At 36.8% G+C, this 21,388-nt stretch overlaps 1 protein-coding gene across 4 annotated transcripts in view; it reads left to right on the top strand.

Annotated features, from left to right (window-relative positions):
• RBM27 (RNA binding motif protein 27) overlaps positions 1 to 18,998 on the top strand; it is a 75,630-nt gene extending 56,632 nt beyond the window's left edge. For all 4 annotated transcript variants that reach the window (XM_086701288.1, XM_025924194.2, XM_086701281.1 and 1 more), the window contains 7 exons: positions 859 to 978; positions 1,906 to 1,980; positions 2,121 to 2,285; positions 4,308 to 4,412; positions 4,513 to 4,704; positions 16,478 to 16,588; positions 18,014 to 18,998. In XM_086701288.1, coding sequence (XP_086557414.1) covers positions 859 to 978; positions 1,906 to 1,980; positions 2,121 to 2,285; positions 4,308 to 4,412; positions 4,513 to 4,704; positions 16,478 to 16,588; positions 18,014 to 18,097 — 852 coding nt within the window. In that variant the 3' untranslated portion in view covers positions 18,098 to 18,998. The remainder of the gene's footprint in view (positions 1 to 858; positions 979 to 1,905; positions 1,981 to 2,120; positions 2,286 to 4,307; positions 4,413 to 4,512; positions 4,705 to 16,477; positions 16,589 to 18,013) is intronic.
• Positions 18,999 to 21,388: the final 2,390 nt, after the last annotated feature.

Below are 21,388 nucleotides of genomic sequence, written 5' to 3'. Positions count from 1 at the left end.
TGAACCAGAGAGATTATACTGTGCCATGTAGCTCTGCTATGCCTTAAAAAAGGGAAGATTAACTGGAGAGTGGTCTGTTCAGAACGGGAAAGGAATCTAAATACCAAAACAACCAGAGTAAAAATGGCCACCACTTTGCTTGCAAAGTCAGACCTGTGAGCTAACTACTTGTTTTATGTTTGATTATAAACTCATACAGCATTTGATTTAAATAGATTCTGATGAGGAAGTACTTTAATCCTGTGTTAGGTGATTTGGATCAGGGTTTAAAGAAATAGGAATAATTCTATGACCAGATGTCTTAATTAGTCTTAACTTAGAAGGAGGGAAAAGTAGAATGAGACTAAAGATGTAATTGGTAAAGAGGCTGCAGTCATTGCTGTTAACCAGGTTAGAAAGGGACTTGTTATTTTAACTGTTTGAATAGTATTCCTGTTTTTTTCTGTGTTCAGTCATGATTCTGAATTGTAGATTTGTTTTTGTTTTTGTCTTGATTCATCGCGGTCACAAGAGTTGGTTTGTTGGAGGTTCTTAATCTGTGAAATTGTTGAATGAGAGGACAGTAAGGCTTCGCTATGAGTACAGGCCTGCTCCTAGATAAAAGTGGCTGTGGTTCTTTTTTCTCAATTAAGAAAATAGAAGAAGAAGGATGTGATTGCGTTCAGAAACATTATTGCTAAAATTTTGTTTTTGTATTTGAATTACAGTTGAATTTATGTATATATAAAAACCAGTTATATAAATGAAGTTTTTAAAGTAAACTTTAACTCCTGAACCAAAAGAAATACATGCAGTCTTTCTAAAAAATTACCTTAAAGCGTTTCTAATATTTAATTTAATTATACTTGTGTTTCATAGATATTTTCAGCTCCAGGCCATCCAAAAATGATTTACAGCTCCTCAAACTTAAAGACGCCTTCAAAACTTTGTTCAGGGTCTAAATCTCATGATGTTCAAGAAGTTCTTAAAAAGAAACAGGTAACAGCCTTGATTCTAATTTCCTTAAAGAGGGAAGGACCCATTGAATTCTTAAGCGATTTTATTAACACATTTGAATAGTTCATGTTCTAGAACTACATTATGTTTATTTAGCTGCTTCTCGATGGAGTGTACATTTGGAAAAAAAAAAAGGTGAACAGACAAAAAAGTATTTTGCAGTTGCCTTGCAGAGGCTACATCAAGAACAAGGAAGGATTTTTTTCTATGTAAAAATAAATAGCACTGAGTTGTCCTGTTTTTTTTTCTTCAAGGTGAAGAACCAGTTTTATTTCATTATTTCTTCTTTTAATTCCTCTCTTGCTTTTGTAAGTTAGTGTTTTGTATAAAGTATAATGTTTATGTAATTGGTATTCATATGACTTCTGAGTTTCATTGTTATCTTAGATATAAACTCATAGACGATTTTAAATCAAATAGATATTTATAGGTATTATTTCCATATAATTGGAGATTTGATTAGCAGAGGGGTGGGAGGCAATATTTTCCTGGCAAAAATCCGTAGAATTTGCCATCATTTCTGTCCTCTAGCCTGCATCTCACATTTATTAAACTTTAAACTTGAAAAATCAGGGATGGCTTATTACATTGGCAAGTAGAAACAGCCCTTGTTTTTCCTCATACGTACATTCAGGTCACTCAAGAATAAATGTCATAGATACAGCTAATTAGGAGTTAGCCTTTTAAATATTTTTAAAAGTACACTTAGAAATTTTAACTCTTCCATAGAAAATGTAATTAAAGGTTTCATTTCTGGTTTCATCTGTTTTTTGATTAGGAGTGAAATTTGTCTTGTATAGCATAGGGATGATCCAGAAGAAAATGAGTTGTTCATGTATCAAATGTTTGCAAGTATATCATTGGCAAATATTGTTATCTCTTACTAATTTTTTAAATGTATTCATATAGGAAGCAATGAAGCTACAGCAAGATATGAGGAAAAAGAGGCAAGAAGTGCTAGAAAAACAAATAGAATGCCAAAAGGTAAGACAAGAGCTCATTTGCCTGCTGGAATTGTTTTCTACAATGGATTTTATAGCTATTCCTCTTAGTAAAGTTGATAAGGGTTAGTTATAGTAAAAGTTACTAGGCATAGTTTTTACTTTTTTCTGTTTATTTTGTAGATGCTAATATCTAAGCTAGAAAAGAACAAAAACATGAAACCAGAAGAAAGAGCAAATATAATGAAGACTTTGAAAGAGCTTGGAGAAAAGATCTCGCAATTGAAAGATGAATTAAAAACATCTTCCGCAGTCTCCACACCATCTAAAGTTAAGACAAAAACAGAGGTATGTATTTGCATTTTCCATTCAGCATAGGGTTGTTGAACATCTGTTATATGTTTGGTGCTTTGAAGTACAGTGGAATCCTTAGGTAACTAATAGTATAACAGGGAGACAGTAAAAATTTTAAATGTTCCTATAGATGCTGTGTCTTGTCTTTGAAAGAGGTGCTAATACCTTGTTTGAACAAAGATATGTTTATTATTATTATGTTTACTAACTGAATTTATGGTTTCCTTTCCTAAATATGAAATTGTTAGAGTGATGGCAAAAAAAGTGATATTTCCTATTTCAGCAATTGTTTTTCTAATCCTATAATACAGTGAAACCATTCCTTTTAATATTCAAAAGGTATCATTGGCTTTAATACGGGTAAAAATGCCTTAAATAATACGGGTAAAAATCCACTTAAAGTTCCAAATCCACTTAAGTCTCTGGTTTTTTGTTTTGTTTTGTTTTTTTTAAAAGGCTGCTGACTTTTGTTTTTTAATTTTTTTTTCAACGTTTATTTATTTTTGGGACAGAGAGAGACAGAGCATGAACGGGGGAGGGGCAGAGAGAGAGGGAGACACAGAATCGGAAACAGGCTCCAGGCTCCGAGCCATCAGCCCAGAGCCTGACGCGGGGCTCGAACTCACGGACCGCGAGATCGTGACCTGGCTGAAGTTGGGCGCTTAACCGACTGCGCCACCCAGGCGCCCCTTAATGTTTATTTTTGAGAGAGAGAGAGAGAAAGAGTGTGAGCGGGCAAGGGGTAGAGAGAGGGAGACTCAGAATCTCCAGGAGGCTCCAGTCTTTGAGATGTCAGCACGGAGCCCAGTGCGGGGCTCAAACCCACGAACTGCGAGATCACTACCCGAGCCAAAGTTGGACACTCAACCGACTGAGCCACCCAGGCGCCCTACGTCTCATTTTATTAATTGTCATTTGTTTCCTTACCTAGGAGAATAGTTACTTTACACAGTGATTCAATTATACCACAGCTCTGTCATGGAATTTAAAAATGTTTTTTTTAAAGATTTTATTTTTAAGTAATCTTGACATCCAACATGGGGCTCAAACTCACACCCCGAGATCAAGAGTCACATGCCCTTCTTGACTGAGTCAGCCAGGCACCCCTCTGTAGTGGAATTTTAATTTCTAGTCCTTCGAGAACTCAAAATAATAAATTTGTCAGATATATAGAGTGCAAATTTTTATATCCAATATTATAATACATTTGAAGTTGTGGTTCTGTATTACTAGAGGGATATAAAGTATTTCTTCAAGATTGTATTGAAAAAGTTTAATAAAAAATATTTTTAGTGAAATTTCCCCCAATTATAGAAGGAACATAACGAACATTTTAAAAATTGAAGAGAGGGATGCCTGGGTGGCCCAGTTGGCTGGATGTCTGACTGTCGATTTTGGCTCAGGTCATGATCTCATGGCTCACTTAGTGAGACGGAGCCCTTTGTCGGGGTCTGCACTGGCAGCGTGGGGCTTACTTGGGATATTCTCTCCCCCCAACCCCCCCAATCACAAAATAAATAAATTAAAAAAATTTTAAGACAATATGGGAGTAAAAATTAGTCTCACAGTCACACCATCTAAAGACAGATAGTTTGTCCCTCACACACACAAAAAGAGTGCAATATTGTAGAGTTCAAATCTGAAAGCAGTTATGTAGATGTTATTTATGTTTTTATTATTAATTTTTCCTATGTATATATTTTGCTTCCATTGAGTTTGATTTATGGCTCTTTATTATTAGAAAATTATTCTCAGCTCCCTTTTCTCATTTGACTGTTTCCAGAGTCTGATTTTTAAGCCATCTTAAGCAGTAATACTGCTTCTTATTTTTACTGATTTCAGTATATTCTCTGTATGTTTTCATACAGTGAACCTTCCTTTAAACACTCCAGTTTATTGCATCCTCTCATTCTCCTTTTGCCAAAAGAGATGTTATGTCATTCTTTAAGTATGATATTCTGAATAAGATCTTGGAAGTTATCTAACAAATACATTTTTACTCTTAATTTTCCAAAGGCTCAGAAAGAACTATTAGATACTGAACTGGACCTTCATAAGAGGCTATCCTCAGGAGAAGACACAACAGAGTTACGGAAAAAACTCAGTCAGTTACAGGTTGAGGTGAGATTTAAGAGGTTCTTAAGAGGTTCTTAAGATTAAGAGGTTCTTCCACGGTTCTTCCTAGAATGTATATTATATTCTGCCTTTTGTTGTTATTCAGGCTGCACGATTAGGCATTTTACCTGTGGGTCGAGGAAAGACTATGTCCTCTCAAGGTCGAGGAAGAGGCCGAGGCCGTGGAGGAAGAGGAAGGGGCTCGCTGAATCACATGGTGGTGGACCACCGCCCCAAAGCACTAACAGTAGGGGGATTCATTGAGGAGGAAAAAGATGAATTGCTTCAACATTTCTCAGTAAGTTTTTAAAGTTGGCAGATATCCACTCTAAAAGCACTGTATTCAGCATTTTCTTGCATGCTATATAAGTGTCAAATGTTTTATAGATTAGAAAATCAAGTTGTAAAAAATGGGTATTAGCAAACTCTTATTAATATATTTGAAGGTCAAGAAGCAGGTCATGCTTTATAATTCCATAATAGCCCACATAAATGCATTTGTAATGACAAGTTGTTCCAAAGCAAATATTTGATTTTTGTTTTAGGGTTATTACATGGTTTACCAGGTGTTCATAGTCAATAAGTGAATATGATCTGGGACGAAGGCAGAATTCAAAGGAAGAATTTATTAGGATAAGAGACATGTATAGTTATGTTCTGTATACAAGGGCAACCACTTTTAGATAAACATGCAAGCAGAGATTTGCTACAGGTAACTGTCTTTAATTTGCTTCATAAACAGAGTATATCTTCTCTCCAGTCACTCATTCATCCAATTAAATATTGAGTGTTACTTGTGCTAGAGCTTTTTCATACATGATCTCATTTAATCTTAAATAACTGTATAAAGTGCATGTGAAATCCCATGTGTACATACAGGGAAAAGTCATGTTTAAAACTTAAAAGTGAGTCATACATATAAAAAGATCGTTAAGTAAGTGTCAGAACCAAGATAAAAATACAGTTTACTGTTAATATCTGGGATCCCTATTCCTCAAACAGCTTTTGTTTTAAATTTTTATTTTACTTATTTAAATTTTTATTTTAATGTTTTTATTTTATTTTGGAGAGAGAGAAAGAGACAGAGTGCGAGTGGAGAAGGGGCAGAGAGAGAGAGACACAGAATTTGAAGCAGGCTCTAGGCTCAGAGCCCAACGCTGGGCTTGAATCCGTGAACCGTGAGATCATGGCCTGAGCTGAAGTCGGACACTAAACCGACTGAGCCACCCAGGCGCCCCGACTCAAACAGCTTCTTTGAGAGAAAACATTTTCAGCCCTATTAAGTATTAAAGATGATGAAGGAAATATTTTTACTTGTTTTTTACTGTTTATTTATATTTGAGAGAGAGACTGTGTGTGAGCGAGGGAGGGGCAGAGAGAGGGAGACAGAATCTAAAGCAGGCTCTAGGCTCTGAGCTATCAGCATAGAGACCGACACGGGGCTCAAACTCATGAGCCACCAGTATCATGACCTGAGCCAAAGTCAGATGCTTAACCAACTGAGCCACCCAGGAGCCCCGATGGTGAAGGAAATCTTAAAGAGCAAGACTTCACTCTGAGTTTGACACCCCTTAGTTCTTTTAATCCCTGACTTTAGAGAATGGTGGGTTGTTATATAGTGTCCAGATTTGAGAACTGTGCTGGCAGTACTCTGTTCACTGTTGAGGCAGTTTCATTCACCAGTTTGACCTACACACACACGCGCGCGCACACACACACACACACACACACTTTTTGCAAAGTGGGAGACCAGCTTTATGTATTTATTTATTTTAAATGTTTATTTTTGAGAGAGAGAGAGAAAACGTGCATCCACATGAGTGGGGGAGGGATGGAGAGAAAGGGAGACAGGATCCAAAACAGGAAGAGTTACTTATACTAAATGTTTAGAATACTTGAGCTGCGCTTAGACATTTTCAAGTAGCATGCATCAGTTAACTGTAAGATTTTTGAACTGTGGTGTATGGTTTAGCCGTTGTACTCCATGATACAGGGTGGAACTTGATTTTTTTTTTTTTTCTTCTTTCTGATTATGGAGGTAATACACACATCTCAGGATGTGTTTGGCTTCAAGTAAAAGATAACTTGGGAAATAGGAGGATTTATTTTCTTTCCTTTCATGAAATTTAGAGTTAGGGCGGTTTTAGGTTTAATTAATTCAGAAACTGAGCCACACAGGTTCTTTTCATAGGTCTCCTCTGCCTAGTATGTTGGCTTTGTTCTTAGGCATTTTTCTTCATGGTGTGATAGCAACCACAAACATCATGGCCTCTAAAAAGAACGTCCAAAGGCTTAAGGTAACAGTACCTTTCTCATGACATTTTAAAAAATCATGAGAGGGGTGCCTGGGTGGCTCAGTCAGTTAAGCGTCCGACTTCAGCTCAGGTCACAATCTCACGTTCCATGAGTTCGAGCCCCGCGTCGGGCTCTGGGCTGATGGCTCAGAGCCTGGAGCCTGCTTCCGGTTCTGTGTCTCCATCTCTCTCTGCCCCTCTCCCGTTCATGCTCTGTCTCTCTCTGTCTCAAAATAAATAAACGTTTAAAAAAAAAAAATTAAAAAAAAAAAATCATGAGAGATAACCTTCCCAGAAAGTGTCCCTGTTTCAACCCTCACCCTCCTCCACCCTCACCCCACCCCTGACATATACCACTCTTACTTAGCAGATGTGCCCTCATGTGTCTTAGCCAGAATTGTCCCTTACCCGTTTGTAAACTAATCCTTGTTGAGGAAAACGGTTACCATGATTGAATTAAACCTGTCATGGTTCCATATGCCACTTGACCAGTGATGAAAATCACGGTCCAGTAGAATGGAAGGAGATCAAGTAGTTGTTGGTTTAAACAACTAAGACAATGTCTTTTTTAAAGTTTTTATTTAAATTTCAGTTAGTTAACATACAGTGTAGTATTAGTTTCTGGTGTATAGTATAGGGATTCAGCACTTCCCGTGTATCACCAAGTGCTTGTCACACCAAGTGCGCTCCTTAATCCACATCACTGAGTTAAACCATTCCCCTCTGGTAACCATCCGTTCTCTACAGTTAAGAGTCTGTCTCTCAGTGTGCCTCTCTCTCTCTCTCTCTCTCTCTCTCTCTCTCTCTCTCTCTCTCTTTCTCTCTCTCTCTCTCTCTTTCTCTCTCTCTCTCTCTTCCTTTGCTCTCTTGTTTCTTAAATTCCACTTATGAGTGAAGTCATACGGCATTTGTCTTTTTGCTGCCTTCCTTTGCTCAGCACAGCTGAGCCGCACAACTCTGGCTCTATCCATGTTGTTTCAGATGGCAAGATTTCATTCTTTATTATAACTGAATAATAATCCATTAATATTCCATTGGAATGTTCTTCATCCATTCATCAGCCGATGGACACTTGGGCTGTTTCCATAATTTGGCTATTGTAATACTGCTATAAATTTTGGAATACATGTATCCCTTTGAATTAGTATTTTTGTATTCTTTGTGTAAATACCCAGTGGTGTGATTGCTGGATCGTAGGGTAGTTGTATTTTGGGGGGAGGGCTGGTAGTTTTATTTTTAACTTTTTGAGGAACCTCCATACTGTTTTCCACAGTGACTGCTCCAGTTTGCATTCCCACCAGCAGTGCAAGATGTTCCCCCTTTATCACATCCTTGCCAAGACTTGTTCTTTCTTCTTTTGTTGATTTTAGCCATTCTGACAGGTGTGAGGTAACACATCTCATTGTAGTTTTGATTTATATTTCCCTGCTGCTGAGTGATGTTGAGCATCGTTTCAGTGTGTCTGTTTGCCATCTGGATGTCTTTGGAAAAATGTCTGTTCATGTTTTATGTCCATTATAATTGGATTGTTTGGTTGGTGGGGTGAGTTTTATAAGTACTTTATATATTTTGGATACTAACCCTTTATCAGATATGTCCTTTACAAATATCTTCTCCTTTTCCATAGGTGGCTTTTTGGTTTTGTTGATTGTTTCATTTGCTGTGCAGAAGCTTTTTATTTTGATGTTGTCCCAATAGTTTTTTTTGTTTTTGTTTCCCTTGCTTCAGGAGACCCATTTAGAAAAATGTTGGTATAAGCAATAACAGAGAAATTACTGCCTGTGTTTTCTTCAAGGACTTTTATGGTTTCTGGTCTCACATTTAGGTCTTTAGTCCATTTTGAGTGTATTTTTATGTATGGTGAAAGAGAATGGTCCAGTTTCACTCTTTTGCAAGACAGTGTCTTCCATGATGTTCATTGAAGAAAACTTGGAAAGCACTCGGTTATAGAAAAAAGAAAACGGGCACCTGGGTGGCTCAGTTAGTTAAATATCCAACTTCGGTCATGATCTTACGGTTCGTGGGTTTGAGTCCTGCGTCATGCTCTGTGCTGACAGCTCAAAGCCTAGAGCCTGCTTCGGATTCTGTGTCTCTTTCTCTCAAAAACAAAATAAGCATAAAAAAAGAGAGAGAGAGGGGAAAGAAAACAACTTCAAAAACCTTAGGTGCGTTTGATAGGAATTTTTTAGTTTTTATTTTCTTAAAAGTTATATGTGTACATCATTTGAAGAGTCAGATGAACTTAACAGCCACAAGGTTGTTAATCATTTTATTGCTCTATTTCTCCCCAATTTCTATTCTTTTTTTTTTTTTTTTAATTTTTTTTTTCAACGTTTATTTATTTTTGGGACAGAGAGAGACAGAACATGAACGGGGGAGGGGCAGAGAGAGAGGGAGACACAGAATTGGAAACAGGCTCCAGGCTCCGAGCCATCAGCCCAGAGCCTGACGCGGGGCTCGAACTCACGGACCGCAAGATCGTGACCTGGCTGAAGTCGGACGCTTAACCGACTGCGCCACCCAGGCGCCCCTCCCCAATTTCTATTCTTAAAGGATGTCTACTTTTAAATCTTTTAGCTGATTTTTTGGGTATTTTTTTCATTCCTGAAACGTTTTTGCTGCTATTTCCTGATTTTAAAATTGTAGGCATTATATATTTAATCCTTCTGCTTCTAAGCTCCCCGTGTTTTTTTTTTTTTTAGCTTTGTTGTATTCTCTCTGTTTTTTTCTAAATGGATTTATGCCTCTAAAAATAAATCATTTTAGTATCATTGCATACTATCGTGTTCATCTTCCATCTATAGCCAGAGAGTATTTTAAATCTTAAGAAAGTAACAGGTTTAGAAGTCTAAGTTTCTGTACCCCTCCAAAATATTTGTGTAATTCATTCAACTTTTTGTGTTCTTATTGGCAAGAGCCTCTAATTGATCACTCCTTCATTCCTGGACCTTCAAGTAAGACAATGGAATACTTCTGCTGTAATTACTAAAGACTTATCATGTATGGTTAACTTTTCCCTGTAGCCTCTCTAGGTAGGGATTTTACCCTTTCCCATCTTTCAAGTGTGTGGAAATATATTTGAGAGTTTTATTGTATATGGAAGTGATTGATACCTTATCATTTGAAAGATAATTTTCCTTTGTGTTTACTAGAACAAAAGTTCCCCTTTCTCTGGATTTAGTATTCAGGGAAAGTTTTCTGAATAGCACTTCAATATTGCCATTCTTCAGACCTTGTAAAAAATCTCTTAGTAATGGTAGATCTTTCATGAACTACTGATACTGCCTTTGATGGCTAGAGTATTTCCCATTTTGCTATGAACAATGTTACAGACATCTTACTGGATTTTGCATTTGTGAGTGGAACAGTTTGTTATATAGGACAGTCATGTACATGTTAAGACCTTTAGCATTCCTGGCTCCCGCCTGCTAAATGCCAGTAAGTGCTTTTCAGTCAGTGTGACACCCAAAATGCCCCCCAGAGTAATGTTGTCTCAGTTGCGAACCCTATTTTACATTAGTTCGTAGGAGTGAGAGGACTAGATGAAAGGCATGCGTATTTTTTTTTAAGTTTTTTAATGTTTATTTATTTTTGAGAGAGAGACAGAGAGAGTGAGCAGGGGAGGGGCAAAGAGAGGGAGACACAGAATCCAAAGCAGGCTCCAGGCTCTGAGCTGTCAGCACAGAGCCCGATGTGGGGCTTGAACTCACAGGGTGCAAGATCATGACCTGAGCCGAAGTCAGAGGCCCAACTGACTGAGCCACCCAGGTGCCCCAAAAGGCATGCATATTTAAAATTTTAGGACAGCTTGCCAAATAACCCTCCAGGAATGTTGTACTAAGTTTTACTTATAGTGACATTAGATAAGAGTACCTATTTGCCTATGTCCTCAGTAGCACTTCAGTTTTGTTTGATCATATTTGCTGGTCAGGTAATTGATAAGTGATGACTGACAGAATTGGCATCAGTTTCTGATCTTGGAAAATGGTCAAGTTAGATGAATTTCTAGTAACTTCTGCCTCTAAGGTTCCAAGTACCTCTAAGTTACTGCATATAACTTTTCATTGATGGTATATAATTGATTTTCTTATATTCATATATAAGAATTTTACTTTATTTGAATTACCTTATATTTTGAGGGGCAGCACACATGTACGAAGTGTAAAAGAAATAAAAGTGTAGGGGTGCCTGGATGGCTTAGTCGGTTGAGTATGCAACTCTTGATTTCAGCTCAGGTCATGATCTCATATTTCAAACCCTGCATTGGGCTCTGTGCTGACAGTGCAAAGCCTGCTTGGGATATCTCTCTCTCTCTCTCTCTCTCTGACCCTCCCCTATGTTTCTCTCTCTCTCTCTTTCTCTCTAAATAAATTAACTTAAAAAAATATAAAGAAACAAAAGTATATGCAGTGTACAGAAGGTTTCCTTCTATGTCCAGTCACTGTTTCACTCTCTGTAGGCAATTACTGTTATCTGTTTCTCACATATCTTCTTGAAGATATTTTTCTGTATTTATGCATTATTTTATCTCTCTTTAACAAAAATGGTGGTGTGCTATACAATACTCTTTTGCATATACACTTTGTATTTGGCATGTATTAAATTGTTATTGGAGATTATTCTATACTAGTGCATGTGTTGCTGTCTTCTTTTTAATGGCTACATGGTATATCATTGCATAGATGTACCACACTGGATTTAAACAGTCCTCTAGTGGGCCTCCTGGGTGACTCAGCTGGTTAAGCATCTGACTTTTGATATCAGTTCAAGTCGTGATCTCACTGTCATGAGATAAGCCTGAGTTGGGCTTCGCACTGGGTGTGGAGCCTGCTTGGGATTCTTTTTCTCCGTCTCTCTCCAAATTAATAAGTAAACTTTAAAGAATCCTGTAGTGATGGACATCTAACTTTTCCCTAGTATTTCATTGTTTCAAGCTATATTATGGATATATGTGTTAGGTAAAATATATGTGCATATTGAAAAATTACGTATTTCAATAGATATGTCACATTTTAGAGGCCAGTCTTAAAGTTATTAAAGTATTCTCGGGGCGCCTGGGTGGCGCAGTCGGTTAAGCGTCCGACTTCAGCCAGGTCACGATCTCACGGTCCGTGGGTTCGAGCCCCGCGTCGGGCTCTGGGCTGATGGCTCAGAGCCTGGAGCCTGTTTCCGATTCTGTGTCTCCCTCTCTCTCTGCCCCTCCCCCGTTCATGCTCTGTCTCTCTCTGTCCCAAAAATAAATAAACGTTGAAAAAAAAAAAAAAAATTTAAAGTATTCTTTAATAAAAAAAGAATACACACAAATGGTTAAAAATATGGTTAATAAAAAGTAAAAAATCTTCACTTTTCCTTCATCTCTGCCTACTCTTAAAAGGTAGTCACTATTCTTAGATATCTTTATAGAAAAAAATTCTGTATATAAGAATACATACACAGTCTCTCACTTGAAAAAATTTACCAGAGTATAAATATAGAGCTGCATTCCATACCTTGCTTTTTAAACATAAATATCTTAGCTGTTTCATATATTTTTTTTAATTATAAGGATAATATTCAATTTAAAATACTCTGAAACAAACTATACCAACTAGAAACGTATATATATAGTTCAGTGATTTATCAGAAGGTAAACTTCCGTATACCTACTCCTCAGGTAAGGAAAAAGTATATTCCCAGCCTCCTCCTTGCCCCCGTCCAGTTACTGTTTTCTCTCCTCCTCAGAAAAGTGACCCCATACCCTCACTTTCTGATAATCACCTCCCTGCTTTTGTTCTATAGTTAATCCTTATTATTCATGGATTTTGGACTTGCGCATTAACCTGCCTAGTAAAATTATTTGTAAGATCAAAAATCAGTACTCAGGGTGCTCTTGTGGTCATTTGCAGACATTGGCAGAGTTACCTGATGCACACATTCCCAGCTAAGTTCAAACAAGGTGACACTCTGTCTTAGTGTTTCAGATCTCAAACTGTAAACAAGTGTCCTTTTTGCAGTTGATTTAGTACCACGTTTTTCTCATTTTTGTGGTTTTCATTGTTGATTTTCCTATTTGAAATGCCCCCCCATCCCCCCCCCCCGCCAAGTATAGTTCTCAAGTGCTATGTCGAAAGTTCAGGGAGGCTGTGATATACCTTATGGTGAAGACACATGTGTTAGGTAAGCTTTGTTCAGGCATGAGTGCTTTTGGCCATGAGTCCAGTGTCCGTGATTTCAACAATATATATTTTTTAACGTTTTTTTATTATTTTGAGAGACAGAGACAGAATGTGAGCAGGGGAGGGGCAGAGCGAGAGGGAGACACAGAATCCAAAACAGACTCCAGGCTCTGAGCTGTTAACAGAGCCCTACATGGGGCTCGAACTCAAGGCCTGCAAGATCATGACCTGAGCCGAAGTCGGACGCTTAATTGACTGAGCCACCCAGGCACCCCAACAGTATATTTTATGTTTAAATTTTTTAATGTTTATTTATTTTTGAGACAGAGAGACACAGCATGAGCAGGGAAGGGGCAGAGAGAGAGGGAGACACAGAATGTGAAGCAGGCTCCAGGCTCTGAGCTGTCAGCACAGAGCCCGACACGGGGCTTGAACTCACGAAGTCGGACGCTTAACCGACTGAGCCACCCAGGCGCCCCAACAGTATATTTTAAATAAAGAGTCTTTAAAGCATAAAACAAGGTTATGTATTGATTAGTTGAAGAAAATGTTTTGACCAGAAGCTCATAGGAACCTGGCCTTACTCTGTTTGCCCTAGGAGCAGTGGTTCAGTATTTGCTAATTTAGTACTTGCAGTGAACTTCATACAACTAGTGCAAATAATGAGAATCAGCTGTAGTTTTATCACCTAAATGTGCATTCCTTAATATTACAGTATTAGTCTGCTTATTTAAAAAATTTATATAAATGGAACCACACAGTCTATATTCTCATGTGTCTGTTTTTTCCCTTAACGTTATGTTTGTAAGATTCATTCATGTTGTTACATGTAACAGTAATTCACCATTTTTATTGCTATATTATTTTCAGTTGTATAAATATACCACAGTTTATTTTTCTGTTCTCTTGTTGATAGGTATTTGGGTTATTTTCACATGATTTTTATGAACACCATTGATAGTATTCTCATAGATCTTTCAGTATATGTGTATACACATATATGTTTGATATACATGGAATTGTTGAGCAGACTACATCAGTTTTACTAGTTTAGATACACACCAGTAGTGTGTGGGAATTCTTGACTTGGTATTATTAAAATACATCTTTATTCTAATCACTAATCTTATTGTTGTAGGTTAGACTGTGAGAATTACATATTATTAGTTCCTGACTGCATACAAATTACATTTCTCATTTTCTTTCAGTATTTTATATGCACTACATTTAATGGCCTAAAATTCCCTTTGGAGGACAGAACTGCTGTCCTCTTTGGAGGGCGACCCAGTAAATATAGACTAAAAAAAATCTATATTGCCTTCTGTGATTATAAAAGTAACAGATCTTTTTTTACAAGTTCGAATAACAAATAAAGCCTAAGGATCTAATGTGTTACATCGTGACTATAGTTGATAGCACTGTATTGTATAATTGAAATTTGCCAAGAGAGTAGAACTTAAATATTTCTACCCCAAGAAACGGGTAAATATGTGAGGCGTTGAATGGGTTAATGAACTTGATAGAATCTTTTCACATTGCATATGTATATTAGATCATCATGTTTTACACTTATAAATGTCTTAACAGTTTGTCAGTTACATCTCAGTAATTCTAGAAAGAAGAATTCAGGTAATACAGAGGTGAACAAAATACTGGAAAAGGCACTCTTTAATTGGGCTGTGTATGTTAAAAGAGTAAGGGCACAGGAGGTCTCCTACACACATTACCAGATTTTTCCCCCAGGTTTATTGAGATCTACTTGACATACAGCATCCTATTAGTTTAAGATATACAACATAATGGTTGAATACATATACATATAGTGAAATGATTACTAAAATAAATTTAGTTAACCCCCATCACCTCACATAGTTAGAATTCTTTTTTTCCTTGTGATGAGATCTGTTCTATTAGCAACTACCTGAGTTTTACAAGATGGGGCCACTTTGATACATAGTGTAATATGTCCTATGAGTTAAAATGTTTGGTATCACGTTATAAACATTCAACCTCCACAAGGATAATAAGAATTTTTCCTTAGATCACATGCTGATTTCTGGTCATACTGGTTCTGGATCTGGTACAGTCTTAACATGCAGTCATCTGAGTGTTCTATAGAAACATTTGGCAAATGCTTACTGATATTTATCAACAGTTTTCTTAGAAAAACTAGAGTGAAGCCCCATATTTAAAAGAATGCCTTCTGTTACATTTTTCTTTTTTTTTTTTTTTTTTTAAATTTTTTTTTCAACATTTATTTATTTTTGGGACAGAGAGAGATACAGCATGAACGGGGGAGGGGCAGAGAGAGAGGGAGACACAGAATCGGAAACAGGCTCCAGGCTCTGAGCCATCAGCCCAGAGCCTGACGCGGGGCTCGAACCCACGGACCGCGAGATCGTGACCTGGCTGAAGTCGGACGCTTAACCGACTGCGCCACCCAGGCGCCCCACATTTTTCAGGATTGAACCCAGAATTGGGGATGTTCTACAATCTGGCACCATTAATAGGAAAGACTGAATTTCACTTTAATGAAACTTTGGGTCTATATTCTTTTGTCTCTGTTGTTTTGTCTTTAAAATTTTTGTTTTCTCTTAATAAAATTTGTTGGGGAGGAAGAAATTGGATGGTAGTACCAAGAAATACATTTGAAACTGAACAGTTTTATTTTGAGTTAGGACAGGAGGTGTTTGATTAACATTTATTGAATATATAGAATGGGTGGGTACTTGTCATTGTTGTTTGGCATTTCAGAAGATGAAGTGGGAATAGCTTTATCACTGGGGCTGTGAGAGATGCTGTGAGATCATTAGGCATTAAAAAATCACTCTTAAGTTTTCAGTCTAAGTATGTAGATTATCAAAGCTAAAGGTTAATAATTGTTTTTTTAAATCTTTTTTTTTTTTTAATTTTTTTTTCAACATTTATTTATTTTTGGGACAGAGAGAGACAGAGCATGAACGGGTGAGGGGCAGAGAGAGAGGGAGACACAGAATCGGAAACAGGCTCCAGGCTCCGAGCCATCAGCCCAGAGCCCGACGCGGGGCTCGAACTCACGGACCGCGAGATCGTGACCTGGCTGAAGTCGGATGCTTAACCGACTGCACCACCCAGGCGCCCCTGTTTTTTTAAATCTTTATTTATTTTGAGGGTGGGGGAGCAAGAGAGGGGGAGAGAGAATCGCAGGTAGACTCTGCCGAGTCAGCACAGAGTCCTGAACAGGGCTCGATCTCATGAACTATGAGATCATGACTGGAGCCAAAATCAAGAGTTGGATGCTTAACTGACTGAGCCATCGCAGGTGTCCCTGAAGGCCAGTAATTGTATTAAGATAGCATTTGTTGTTTTCATCATTACTTTTGTAAGTAGGGTGACTATATAATTAATTTATCATCTAAACCAAAACAAATCCTAAAGTTAACATGACATAGATGCAAGTCATGGGACTATCTGGGCAAAACAGTATATATGGTTCTTTAATTAAAAGGGACTTCACTTTTTCTAGCTCTTACTAGAGATTGTGTTTAGATCCATTTTAACATCCCCACCCCCAAGTCATTACACTTTTAAATAGCATACAATTTGAATATAAACTTTTCTGTTTTTCTGAAATTTATTTTAGACTGCAAACCAAGGGTCAAAATTCAAAGACCGTCGGCTACAAATATCATGGCACAAGGCCAAGGTGCCTTCTGTATCCACTGAGACTGAGGAAGAAGATGTCAAGGAGGAGGTAAATTTAACGATTGAAAATAAGCACTGAATTAGATTGTTTCTCAAGTAGTATTTTTCTTGACATTAAAGTAAATAAATTTTAAAATAAATACGATTCTTTCATGCACACAGTAATCAAAGACTAGAAGTTTATTAAAGAATGAGAACAAATGCAGACACATAAAAAAAAGCTCTTTGTGGGGTATTTTCTGGTAGAGGAGACACTTTTTTTTTCTTTGCATTTATTTTGGCTTTCTTTGGGCTCTAGAAATTTTTATTCTGGTAAGTGAGGACATGGATTACATGGACAAAATACATTTTAGCTGGTTGTTGTAGCTTTTCATTTATTCACGTTCCATAGTTATTAAAGTTTCTTATTTTCCTTCTGTGTACAGTTGGTTAAAATGAGAGTTACGGAAGTGGGACGTAAAAGGGAAGAAACAGGAAACCAAGGATTTAAACCAAGGAAACTCTTAAAATATGAAAAATAATTTCACTCTTTAGCTCCTATTTCTAATTTTTTTATTAAAAGGGACCTTTAGCCAACATTGCAAGTTATTCCTGATTCATCATAATTTTGGTTTTATAGATGTTAGCATTCATGATTGATCAACAGTTTTGTGATCATGTGGGTAATTTTATAAAACAAAAGCAGAAACATTTCCCATGTTAAAAAAAAAAAGAAAAGAAAAATCGATATTTTGGGAATGTTTGTAGAAATCTGTATTTTATGTAAGATTTTAGATTTTTGTATAAGGTTGGGAATGTTGGTGTCATGGGGAAGTTAGTATACTCTCCATCACAGATTATTTGATACTAAAAGAAAGGTTTAGGAGTTTGGTCATATATTTTCATTTTAAGTTAGTGGCATAAAATAAAACTTAATTATTTATTTTTATGAATAGATTAATTTTATCAGAAACATTTTATAGATATTTTTTCTTTTACTCCTCCTACTCAGCAGTCACATTGTATTTTCCTGATGATATTAGAATGGAAGTCTGTTAAAACTGGCAAAATTAGCAGGGGAGGAAAATATGTATACATTGAGAGACTGTTGTGGGTGTTTTTGCCCTGCTAGCTACTCTCTGAGTGTGTCACTTGTAAATCTGTCCTAGGTTTTGTATACTAGTCTTTGTGTCCTTTGGCTTAAAAAGGATTTTGCTTAGGGGCGCCTGGGTGGCTCAGTTGGTTAAGGGTCCAACTTTGGCTCAAGTCCTGATCTCATGGCTTCTGAGTTCAAGCCCCGTGTTGGGCTCTGTGCTGACAGCTCAGAGCCTGGGGCCTGCTTCAGATTCTTTGTCTCCCTCGCTTTCTGCCCCTCCTCACTCGTGCTCTGTCTCTCTGTCTTAAAAATAAATAAAACATTGAAAAAAAATTTTTTTTAAGTATTTTACTTAACTTTCTTATACCACTAAGCAGATTTTACTCTCTCTTTCCTCAGGAAACGGAAACCTCAGATTTGTTTTTGCATGATGATGATGATGAGGATGAAGATGAATATGAGTCTCGTTCGTGGCGAAGATGAAATCTGATTCGAGCTGTATAATTTTTAGGAATATTGTTTAGAAAAGAACAACTTTTTAAAATTATTTAAAGAAGTCAATGAGCCAAAAATTTTTTTTATTTTTCTTTTCAACACAGTAGGTTTAAGGACAGCAAGTTTGCTATTTAAACACATCTCATAACTGTTCATGATATTAAAGCACCAAAGGCCTAGTGACTTTTACACAGTTGTGAAGATCCACAGGGATGATACGGATAATCTCTAGAGCCTTATTTTCCACACCACCTGTTTTGTTGCTATTGGTGTTGGATTATGATGTAAATGACAGGGTGTTCAGAAATTTTATTTTGGATTATAATCTGCTGATAAAATTTCATTAAATGTCAAAATCGCCTGGAATCTCTTAACTCTCAGCTATTATGGATGGGTCGTCAGACAGAAGGAGATATTTGTAATGAAAATACCCTTTTGCTTTCAAGAGTTGTCTTGGAAGAAAAGTAGATTTATTTTAATTTTTTTACTATGGAGGAGCCCAGTTTGTATTCATTCTAAATTTGGGGGGTGGGGGGTGTTGATGTTCAGTACAAGTACTATTTTAGCGTAAATCATAACAAACTCTGTATTCTTAAATGCTGTAAGGCAACGGTAGCTAGTTTCATGGTATTTTCATTCTGTCGTCATTAATTCTCCTGGACTCGTGCTACTGATCCTTAGTTTGCTTTGAAATTAGTGAGAATGGGTTCAGTTGGTCCTTTTAAAAAATATTCCCAGAGTGTATAAGTCTTTAATCTGTTGCCCATTTCTTGTCCCCATTTTCTTTTTCTTGCCTTCTTATTAATAGGCCTGACTTACCCACTGTTGAGATAAGTGATTCTTTTGGGCCACCAAAAAGTCAGTCCCCAATAAAAAGTTTAAACCAGCACCTTGATAAATAAGTGATGTTTTGATGAGAATAATGGAAGGATTTGCGGGGGGGTGGGGGGGGTGGGGGGGTGGGGGGAGAGTCACCAGCTTTTCCTTTTTCGTTTTTGAAGCTTCAGTTTAGTTAGTAGTTACAAAAGAGGGTTACAAAGTGTCTGAAATTCTTTTCCTAAATTTAAACTATGATGGTGAGGTGACTGGGGATAGGGTGGGGGTGGGGTGGGGTAGGGTGATGGGTATGCTAGTAATAAATGGGAGTCATAACTTGACTTTGATCAGATGACTTTATATTTTCATAATTTTGTAGCTTGTTGCTATCCATGAACATATGCATCCTTCAATAGACAGTTTCCTTCACTGTGTGCATTTTTACTGTACACTGTATAGAGTAGAGTATCTGTTAAGTAAAATATATATGTAAATTTATGTCCTTGTGTTCTGAATGTTAGATGGAAAAGCAGAGGAGCAACACTACACTGTATTGACCCCTGGGAAAATAAAGTGATTAATGTACATAGGATGTCACTTTTTCAAGGATATGCACATCTATGTTTTTATATATGTGTGGTGTGAAAATTTGAAACTTCCTGTTGGCTTCAGAAGGTTCTTGGTGATCACTGTATCAAGGATATTGTATCCTGAGGTAAAGGCTGTTTCTCAAAATAGAAACTATTCACTAAGAAACCTAAAACCATCAGGATTCTAGATTTACGTAGCTCTAAGAAGTTAAATCCCACGTTCTGATTACCTTTTCTCTTCTCCGTATTTTCCTGGAATGATGTATCAAACCAGGATCATTTTTAAGTTCATGTAATTTTCCCTTCACTATAATAAGGACCTCCTTTTTCTAGGTTGTTATTATATTTTCTGGTAACACTGAAGCTAAAAAATAAGCTTATAAAAGAAGGAAAACCTTACAATGGGGTACCTAGAATAAGCAATCTTGCTCCTTCCTCCTCCATCATCTCTAATGAAATTTTGATGTCTGTGGCTCAGTCGGTATATATTTTGAAAGATTCATTGTGGTGAATATTTTGAGTCCTGACAGTTTAAACGTGATAGAGGGAACAAAGGATTTATATATTTTTTGTACAAAGTTTTTTCTTAAACTGTATAATTTTGTAAATAATTTGTTTGGTTTTTTTGTGTACTAAAACTACCAGCGTATAGATTTCAATAAGAATTGTTGTATTTTTGTATTTGGAAACTGAAAATTACAGTAAATTAATGGAGCTGTAAGAAAATTTTCAGTAGACTGACAGTTCAGCAGAATGAGATTCCTTTTCATATGATTTTTTAACTTCAGAATTGACATCGTATTATAATACTCTCGGTGTAGAGAGAGTTGGAGATTGATTTGACTTTTTTTAGTTACTGGGGGAGAGGGGATGAAAGAGAAGGGCATTCAAGTAAAGAATAGGCAGACCCTTGTTCCAGGGAGATTGGAGGCCCTTCTATAAAAGGTAGTTTTCAGATACACCTTAAAATAGGACTGATACACTTTTTAAATGTCCTACGAATTCTAAAACATGTCTGACTCTCCAAAATGAATTCAAAATATGGGTAAAATATAATATTGGGAAATTTAGTTAAGGTCAGCATAAAATAGTTGAGTGTATTTTTTTCCTTTAGGAGTTTTTACCTCCACCTTCAAATCCCCAAGCATTAGAATTGCCCTGAAAAGTAAGTTACTACCATGACTTGTTTTCTTGGCATCTTCACTTACAGAAACAACATACAGCATCTGAGGCAAATTTTGTCCTGTTTAATGTGGATGCCATCTAAGTAGCTGAAGAGCAGTAACAGCCACCAGTCTGGCTGGGTTAGCCTGGTTTACTAGTGGATTGCTGCCCAGGCTTAAAAAGGTGACCCTAGGGAAGGCAGAATTTCCCTCAATTTCTTCATGTTGTAACATTGGGAAAACACTGTCAGCAGCTATGATGATAAATTGGGCAACAGTCTTGCTATAGGTAGGTCCATGGTGATGGATCATTATTTGAAAAAGAAAAAAATCATGTGAAAAGGAATAGTGGTTCCTCTTGATGTATAGTATGCCTGTATTATAGTTTTTACAAAATTGTGAACTTGTGTAATAGTATAATAGGAGATATTGTTGAATTTCTAACTGTTTATACATTTAAATTCATATATGTAATGTTTGTTTTATCAATTACAATCTGAATTTCTAAGAAGCATGTTGACTTTTGCAATAAAGATGCAATATGGAATGGTTCACAATTGGAAAAAAAAAAGAAAAAAGATAAAAGTATTACAAATTCAAAATAATTTGGAAAATTTATGAACCATTCCAAAAATTCTAACAATCACCAAAAGAGCTGTAATTCTGGCTTGTTCTGGAAAGAAAGAAAATGTGTGTGTATGCTTGCTTGT

This window comes from Puma concolor, chromosome A1 (assembly GCF_028749965.1).
Source record: "Puma concolor isolate L17-30 chromosome A1, mPumCon1.1.hap2, whole genome shotgun sequence".
NCBI lineage: Eukaryota > Metazoa > Chordata > Mammalia > Carnivora > Felidae > Puma > Puma concolor.
This window is presented reverse-complemented; position numbering and strand designations above follow the sequence as displayed.